The 8,951-nt window shown below is 41.3% G+C and overlaps 1 protein-coding gene across 1 annotated transcript in view; it reads right to left on the reverse strand.

The window, feature by feature from the left end:
- Positions 1–8,603, reverse strand: part of FAM114A2 (family with sequence similarity 114 member A2) — a 9,431-nt gene extending 828 nt beyond the window's left edge. Inside the window, exons 1-13 of the mRNA XM_005418754.3 lie at positions 8,249–8,603; positions 7,939–8,035; positions 7,401–7,496; positions 6,996–7,108; positions 5,904–6,038; positions 5,579–5,737; positions 5,107–5,230; positions 4,069–4,148; positions 3,337–3,465; positions 2,983–3,122; positions 2,199–2,271; positions 1,601–1,654; positions 1–869 (exon numbers count right to left, since the gene is read on the reverse strand). The exon at positions 1–869 is cut by the window's left edge and continues 828 nt beyond it. Of these exons, the coding sequence (XP_005418811.1) occupies positions 771–869; positions 1,601–1,654; positions 2,199–2,271; positions 2,983–3,122; positions 3,337–3,465; positions 4,069–4,148; positions 5,107–5,230; positions 5,579–5,737; positions 5,904–6,038; positions 6,996–7,108; positions 7,401–7,496; positions 7,939–8,035; positions 8,249–8,464 (1,515 nt within the window). The 5' untranslated portion in view covers positions 8,465–8,603 and the 3' untranslated portion in view covers positions 1–770. The remainder of the gene's footprint in view (positions 870–1,600; positions 1,655–2,198; positions 2,272–2,982; positions 3,123–3,336; positions 3,466–4,068; positions 4,149–5,106; positions 5,231–5,578; positions 5,738–5,903; positions 6,039–6,995; positions 7,109–7,400; positions 7,497–7,938; positions 8,036–8,248) is intronic.
- Between the last annotated feature and the right edge of the window lie 348 nt (positions 8,604–8,951).

Genomic DNA, 8,951 nt, shown 5'->3' on the forward strand with positions numbered 1-8,951 from the left:
TGAATTCTCTCATTAAAGTGCCCAAACACGAATCAATCCCTTTTAGTCAGTTCTCATTTATTGCTATAAAGCCAAGTACCTGCATTCTCAGGGCCAGATCAGCATTTTCCCAGCTCGTGCTGAAGCAAGCACAGCATGAGAGAATGAGAAACAGCCCCCTGGTGAGAGTCCCTGTCCCACATCCCTGAGTCAGTAGAGGCATCTTCAGGAAGCTGAGCTTCTCTTCAGCAACAGCCTGATCAGGAATTCTCTCTGCTCTATTCTGCCCAGTCTAGGAACTGCAAAGTTCATAATCACAAAAATTTGCCTCTTCTTGCACCTCCTATCTAATATTCACTTCAACAGGAATGCAGAGCTATCAGGAACCCAATTATGTCTGACTTAAAAATCACACCATGATTTTAGCTAACTAACTAGCCAGCTGCTACTCTTCTCTTCAGCACTGGAGAAGCTCTTTGGACTGTGAACACAAAAAGCTTGTTAACACATACAGCAGAGAGATTTCAGTGAAAAGACACAGACAGTCCATGAAACAGAGAAGCAATCTGCACTTTAAGTCTGTCACGTTGTCCACCAGCCTGGACTATGCTAATCACATCTCTCAGTGCGCTGTAAGAGCTGTCATTGCCAGACTGCACTTAATCACCATTCTTGCAGCAGCAGTGAGCAGAGTTCATCTTTTTCCCTTTAATAAGAGCCATTACATCATTCTCCAGCATGGAAACTACGAACTGGGAAGGTCAAAAAGTTCTTAATTAGGAGGATTTTTATTACTGTGATAGTTCCGTTCTAGCCTCAATAAGAGAGATCTGCAGCACAGGCAGCAAGAGCTGGAAGGCATCTTGGATATAGGAAGCACTGTTTGAAGCCTGTGGAAAAAAAAATCAAAATACACACATGAATAGCCATGCTACCAATCAGCTTTACTCACCACATACTCATTTCAAACAGCATTGATTATTGCACAGAAAAAACTGAAGCCTAGTGCTTGCTGGATTTTAAAGGCTTCATTCTAGAAATCAATTTTATGTCAAGTTTTTGAGGGGCTTTATGCCAGTAGGCAAAAAAAAAAAAAAGCAAATGGCTTAAAGACTGCCAAACAAGATCAGTTCCAATCCAAATGCAGGATACTGTTCTCAGTAAGAGAAGAAAAGAGTTTATTTCTAAGTGAAGCATAGCATGCTGTGGCAGGAAGGAAGAACACATGAACATGAAACACTCCCTTCCTACCACACCTCAGAGCTCTGAAAGCTTGAGAACAAATTTAACAGTAAGGAAGTGTTAAGACTCTTGTATGCTAATTTCTGAACTTGTCTAAGATTGACTTTGGACATTTAAATTCTAAAAATCCAGACTGCTGAATTTAATATGTGTCTCCTGACCCATCATAACTGTGAGCTGACACTCACTCCTCACTAAGTAACTCATCTTTTGTGCAAATCTACAGACATTTATCAAAACTTTCAAGTTATTAGTGAGGTAAGCACAATTTTAGACCAAGGGTTAGAGAACTTGGCATGCGTAAGGATCCTAAAGTAGGAAGAACCAGCACATCTATTTTAAAGTATTAGCTTAAAGTTTTAATGTTAGCATAACTGACCTCCAAAAACACTCCAGTGATTAAGGGATTAAGCACATCTGCTTTCTCTTTGACCTGCAGAGATCAGACATATATTATCCTGATTGAAAATTTGATCGCATTTCTTCAAGCAAGATAAAGCTAAACCCTCAGTAAGTTTAAAACCACCACTGCTCCCTTACCTAGAGGAAAGCTAAGCCACAAGCTTAGCAGCCTTGTAGCATGCAAATAAGAACAAAGAAACCTGCATGTGCCCAGCATAGGTCAGGTATGAATACACATCACATCTTCAAATGAACTGAGGACAAGTGAGGAATACAGAGATGATGATACCATCTTCAGGAACACCTGAGTGCTTTGGAAAATCCACAACAGGGTCACACTTTATTTGCCTCTGTCTCCTTAGCACTGTGAGCATCAATTCCCACCCCCACTCTGTGCCAGGCTCTCAAAAGCTCAGATGCCACAGTTTGAGGAACTCTGGCCTAAAAGATCAGTTTACAAGTTAAAAACTGAATATGTAAACATGCAAAAAACAAAAAGCTGTTCCTGGCAAAGATCCTAAGGCTGTTATCAAATAAGCACATCTCATTCCTAAGAACTGTGGTGTAACTCTTACCCCTGCAGTTGTTAAGCATGTTGTGAACTCTTTAGAGAAAGCTGACAGTTCTTTACACAGCATGATAGTCAATCTGAGGAAGAAGACAGGGAAAACAATGAAGTAAACACAGTCCTCAAGATTAGGTTTCTTTGAGCTCTAAAACATAAATGCCTATTTCTAGCTTACTAAGTTAAATTAAACCAAAATTGATAAAAATGGTGTATGAAGATTCAGAAGTTTCCCAAATAAAATAGGGGAAAATGGGGAAATAAATAATTTAAGCAGAAGATCTTAAAGAGCACTCAGAGGACACATCCATTCCAGAAGGAACAGTACTAACTTGCCTTTTTTTACAGGCAAGTGTCATTTTCTGAATTAGAAAGTACTGCACATTTCAGACACATGCCAAGTGTCTCCTGTGCAGTAATTCTGCCATCTCACGTACCAAGCATACTAAATGATTAACAAAGAGGAAATCAGGAGTCACTTTTGTGCACCTGTTTTGTCATGTTTTAAATCTCTGCCTACTGACTAGCACAAGCTTAATGCAAATATCCTTCTAGGCTACACAAAGCTTTCAAGAAGAGTTTCCTCTTTCTTATCAAGAAGTGCCTTTAAGCTGGAAAGAGACAGCTGAGTTCTGTTGGAAGATAATGATGCCACCCATCACAAATTTGCCCAATTCCCAAATTTAAACACCTATGCAGAATTCAAGAGCCCTGCATTGCGTGGATTTCCAAAGAATTATCAGACAGTTTAATCAGTAATTCTATGCTACCCATTTACTGAGAGATGCACTCACTGTGACAGGGACTTGGCTCTGTCTGTGGCTGTCACCTCCTGTTTCTGACCATAGAGAAACAAAGCTGCAGTTTTGTGAAACATTTCAATGGAGCAGGCTGTCAGTTCTGCCAGGCTTCTTATGGCAAATGCATGAATATCCTGCAAGAGTGACAAAAATTCTGCATACTACACAAAGACTAGCAGCTTTTATTATTTAAAACAAGTCAATCACACAACATGCTATCACTGCCCTTTCAGACCTCAAAACCCACACAGAAATAGAAACACATAAACCCTGTGAGTCACAACTGTAACTCAGCAGCCAGATAAACACTCTGCAGGCAGATATTCTTTTCCTTGATTACCCAGTTACCTCTACTGATTTCTTAGCATCCTGGTCACCGTCTCTGGATTCTACTTCTTGGTTTTCTTCATTTTCTTTTTCCTCTTTAGGAAGACTGCTGTTGAATCGTGCTATCCACTCATGAGCAGATACCCTCACCTGGAGCAAGATGTGCCATAATATTTAATGACTAGAATGAAGCTCCCCTGCACACCACAAGACAATGGAGCATTGGCCCTCTTCAGAGGAAAGAAACACCTATAACTCCTTTTGAGTTTCTGAGAAGAACCAGGACAAATAATCCCAGTGCCTTCAGGATTTTGCAGAAGTTTGGCTGCACTGATGCAGTTGAGAGCATTTGTTTCTCTAGCACCAGGGGCTGGAGTTTACCAACAAGACCAAACTATCAGAGGTGCTTTAAAAACATGTCTGCAGAATGCTGCTGCCACTTGGTGGATCTGAAGGGTAGTGAAATGATGGCAAAAAAGAGGAATCTTCCTCACACCAGCTCCTGAACATAGTAAAACAAGGTGCTTTGCAGGCCTTCAGTTCATGACTGTAGGTTTTTTCACTGTAGTGGCTGAAGGCTCACATGATTCTGCCCCATAAAGTTAAAGGCCCATCTCCTTTGCCTATCATTGCCAAAAGATCTAAAATATGGCTTGTTTTCATGCATTTCATATTTTCACAAGCAAAGCAGGTGGAGAGAAGCCTTTTCTGTGAGGAAACTCTCCAGCTTTTAGAATATGGAAAATAACTCACCGTGATCACTTTGTCTGGTGTGGAGGAGATGTGCAATTCTGAAAACAACTGTGTTACTTCTTTTGTGAACTCTTCATCTCCTAAAGGACAGGAAAGGTTAAGAATCCACACAAAGGACAGATTCAGGAATAAGCAGCACTTCAATGCACAACTAATTCTACACAAGTCTGTCAACTGTTTCCTTTATTTCTCTGTGAATCACCACCTCAGGCAAGAAAGCATCAAACCCAGTCTTTTCAAATACAATTTCTAAGGTAAGTTCTGCAAAGGTGGAGACATCAGTGCCTGAAGGTTAGTTCCTGGTTTCTTAATTCTGGTTTTGTAGCTAACTCCTTTTTTTTATTTTTTATTTTTCTACACGCAGCCTTTTATAACATACTAACTTGCACATCACCTTGGAGAGTCTGAAATATCACTTAGAGCCTATGGTTCTCCTATTATATATGGCATAGCAGATGTGAGATCCATTATGTGCAAATATAAAAGATACATTAAATGTTGAATGATAGCAAGTGCAGGTGTGTAAGCCCTCCCTGATGAGCATTTAGGTAAAAGCAATGCAAGAAATTTACATTTAAATCCATGTAATTCTCAAGAATCAGGGCTCTTGTGTGCGAAGGTACCTCTGAATCTTTTGCTCTGTGTGGCTAACTCTCATTTAAAAAACAAATAAAAAGACTTTTTGCTCTCCCACATGTTGGACAACTCTGTTCACAGTTTTCCCCTCCAGGTCAAGGAAACCCACTTTCTCTCTGAATTAGCATCTTGGCTCAGGGTCAGTTGTATGAACTGCCCATGAGTCAAACAACTCTAACCCTGCTCTGGCCAGAAATTATTCCTGCTACAGAATTACTGCACAGCTTCTCAGAGGTGAAGGATGTTGATACCTGTCATGCCCTTGGACAGAGATGGCTGTAGGATTAAACATCCAGCTAAAGAATAATTTAAATTTGGCATCATGACCATTGCTACTGATCAAGGCTGGCTGGTTCTGCACTAAGGACCAGCTTCTCTTCTCAGAACCTGGGGCTCTCTTACCCTTCTTTTCTTCCTCTTCTTCTTCAAAGAATTCAGGCAAAGAAAATGCTTCTTTGAGTTGCTCCATTTCCTCCTTCAGTGTGTCCAACTTCCCTCCAGAGGAGGCATTCAGAACTGCTTTCACCTGGTTAAGGGCAGCACAGCCAAAGAGAGAATCAATAAATCCATCCAACAGGATAGAAAATACAGGCCAAGGTAGCAAACCAGCAGGTGTGAGGAGAGTAACTTGTGAGAAGTTGGAGGAACTGAACTGCAGGAACTGAGGCTGGGAATGGCTTTAGGAGCTGAGGACAGGACAAACTGCTCCCAAGGTAAACACCAGATCCTAATGCAAGGATCAAAGTGAAGTTCTGTAATCATTTTACAGCAAATTCTGAGCACTTGATTTTACACGTATATACATATATTTCTAATCTTTTTTCCCCTGCTCAGCTGAACTCAAAATAGAAAGCAAAATGCTCAAGGCCATTACCTTTGATTCACTCTCTCTGGAAAGCATCTCTAAGGCCTCCAGATGCGAAAGACCCTGAAACTCATCAAACAGTAACCCATAATGGGCTTTCTTCTCAGTAGCCATGGTAACCTCGGTAGCTGTCTGCTGCTCTTCTTTCTCCTTTGCTTCTCTTAAGACCTGAAAAAGAAAAGCAGAGGCCTCGTGACAGTGCCAGGAGATAAAGAATACAGGAGGAGAAGGCTTTTGGCTCAATAGCAAAAAATGGCTGCTTAATGATAGGACCACAAAAGAAGGGAGAAGAGATGAGAGAAACCAATGAGGTGCTGATAGGGAAGCACTGTACCTGAGATAATGTAGAGGTTCTGTTTATGAGGCCCTTTGTTTTTTTGAATCCAGGGTCTCCCTCAGCTATTACATCCATTGTCTTTTTGCCGATGAATTCCAAGGCATCCAGACCTCCACTAATAACACTTTTACCCTAGGAATCAGATTTGGATAAAGACAGCACATAAAACTCAGAGAAAATTACCCAATGGAAGAAATTGAATTGGGAGGGTTTTATCAGCAATCTTACACTGTGCACTCACATAAAAGCCAAATTGGTCCTTGTCACCCTAAATTCAACCCTAATCATCACAAAGAGAGCAGCAGGACACGGAAAGAGCCACAACACATTATCACCCAACAGCTTATTACAGCACCCAGACAGCTGCAGCAATCTGATGGGAAATGTATTTTTTTAGTTTGTGAACAAGCTGGCTCTCAGCACATTACAGAATTCAGTTCTCATCCTTTCTATGAGAAAACACCAGACCTGTGGATTTTGACTGCTAACTTTTGTTTGAGCCTTAAAAGCAAAAAACAGAAGCCAGCTTTCAATCTGTAGCTCTTTCAGATTCCCAGGCAAATTGACAAGACAGCAGATCACAAAAGCAGTTTCTAAGGGTAATGGCTTCCTTTGAAGTGCATTTCTCCTGGTCACAGGAGCAAGCTGATTTCCAAGCGAACTGAGCTAGTTTCACATAGGTTTTTTGAAGAGAAGAATGAATTTCATCTCTTGTTCTGTGGAAATCAGTGAAATACTCCAGCAATGAGTCTGACCCTGCATTTAGCTGACTACTCCAAAGGAAAGGCAGAGATGACAGAGTACAGAGGTGACATGCACAGAAATGCACGCTCTGCACAATCCACCGTTAGTATTTTTTTGTTATGTACCAACATTCAATACAGAAGTATCAAAATTCATAACATCTTTCACATTAGGTGCCAGTAGGAGCAAGGCCCAAGCTAATGGTTTTCTGAAGGTTGGAAGAGTTTATCACTATGCATCCCACAACTGTCAAAATTAAGTTTCTTCTTACAATGTTTCAGATCAAAGGCCAAAACCCCAAAGCTCCCTTAAACCCATTTTCTCCTGCATTCCCAACTCACTCACTGTGCTTTGGACAGCAGTAGAGATGGTTGATAATACTTCAAGAGCCCCAGCAATAGGGAAGGAGCTGCCATCATCAGCTGCATCAGTGTTGCTGGCAGCAGGATTCTCACTTCCTGCGTTAGAAGGCAGAAAATTAACTTCCTGACTTCCAAAAAAAAAAAGACCCTGTCAGCCACAGAGTGGAGAAAATCAACACACACCAAATATCAGCTAGGAGCAAGCCTGCAATTCAGATTATGTTCCTCCCTACTTTTCAGAGCTAACAGAACTAAGCAAGAGAGTATTATTTAAATTATTTTATTATCATTCTCAAGGTGCAAGGTGCAGAGTAAAGTGATGATATTTTGGGCCTCATTATGTTGTGAAAAACATTGCAGAGTTGCTCTTATGCAGTACAAAACTGACCTCTTGCACCATCTTTAGACTCTGAAGAGATTTCACTAGGACTGGGGATCCCAAGGGTTGTTTCTGCTTTTTCTATGACATTTGAAATACCTTGACCTAGAGAAGAAAGAAATCAGAACAGAAACAAGATTAGAGCTGCCTATTCTTTTTTATTATTCTGGATTCCTTCTGTTCAAAACAGTTTAACCAGCATTAAAACCTCCTTCTATCCAGCTCACCTACCAGTGTAATGAACCAAGGTTTCATCTTAGCTTTTAAATAAAGTTGTAAATACTGGCAGAATACTAGTTTAAAATACCAAATGAAAATTACACAAACACCTTAAAAACCTGAAAGTAATTCAGCCTTGTGCATATCTCCTTAATCTCACTGTACCTTTTGGTACAAGCTTTTCCCATTACTTGAACAATTCTCTTGACATTTTTCCAATAATGGCTGCTATAACTGAAATCCTCTTCTCCAGAAACAAGTTCTAAAGCACCAGCTTGAGACACAAAACATGATTAAAATATTTATCAAATAGCAGAAAGAGCCTTACCTACAGTAGCTACGGTAGCAGACGCAGTTGACAGAAGAGATTTCCCCCAGCTTCCCCAGTAGCCCCACCCTGTCTGAACTGCAGGAGGATCTGAGACCTTTAATGAAGAAAAACAGAAGACTGATGCAGGCATTCTGGTGAGGAAAGGAACACAAGCAGACTGTGACATGCGACTTTTGTGCAGCTTTTTCATTTCAGAGAACAGCAATGTGAATTTTCAGAAAGGAGTGGGGCTTATGCTCGGAGTTCTCCTGTGCGCAAAGCCATGAAATGTGAAGTCCCATCTTTCCAAGCAAGCACAGGAACTTACCTTGATGGTTTCACCTGCAGGCTTTTCTGTGGCAGCAGGCTGGCTTGGGGGCTTGGGTTCAGGTCTTTTCCGAGTTACAGGCACAGTCTCTTGTTGTCTCCCTTCACTGCCCTCAGAGCAGCCAAGTTCCTCTGTCTTCTGTTCATTTTCAGCTTTGTAAGAGGTTTCATCTTTCAGATTTTCACCACCATCTTCCTCAGACATGACTACAAACATCCACAGAAAGCAAGGCAAAGAAAATAATCACTCCCTCGCACTTTGACATTAGTTCAAGAGCACCACGTTGGTGTTTTAAATAATTAAACACAACAGTGTTGCCACATATACCCACATGTGTGTACACCAAATTACGTCTGACTCAAAAATAGCACACTTGGAAGTTTAAAGTCCCACAGGGACACGTGGCTTTATCTAACTGACACACCCTCTCCATCGCAAAATAAACCAGTTTGCTAACTCTGAAAAACAAACGAAGGTACAAAAGGGACTCAGATAATTAAATCCATTACATGTCCCACCAAGATAAAAGTGAAAACATATCGCTTGGGATGGCTGGGATGGCTTGATGAGTGTAGGAGACAAATGGGGACAGCAGTCAGAGAGCTGAGCAGGCAGGGAGGCAGCGACTGGGTCACTGCTGTACCTGGGGATGAGCACGAAGATCCCCCGGGAGCTGCGGTGAGCTCCAGCTGCCCCAGCAGCC

This window comes from Geospiza fortis, unplaced genomic scaffold (assembly GCF_000277835.1).
Source record: "Geospiza fortis unplaced genomic scaffold, GeoFor_1.0 scaffold55, whole genome shotgun sequence".
In the NCBI taxonomy this organism is placed as follows: Eukaryota; Metazoa; Chordata; class Aves; order Passeriformes; family Thraupidae; genus Geospiza; species Geospiza fortis.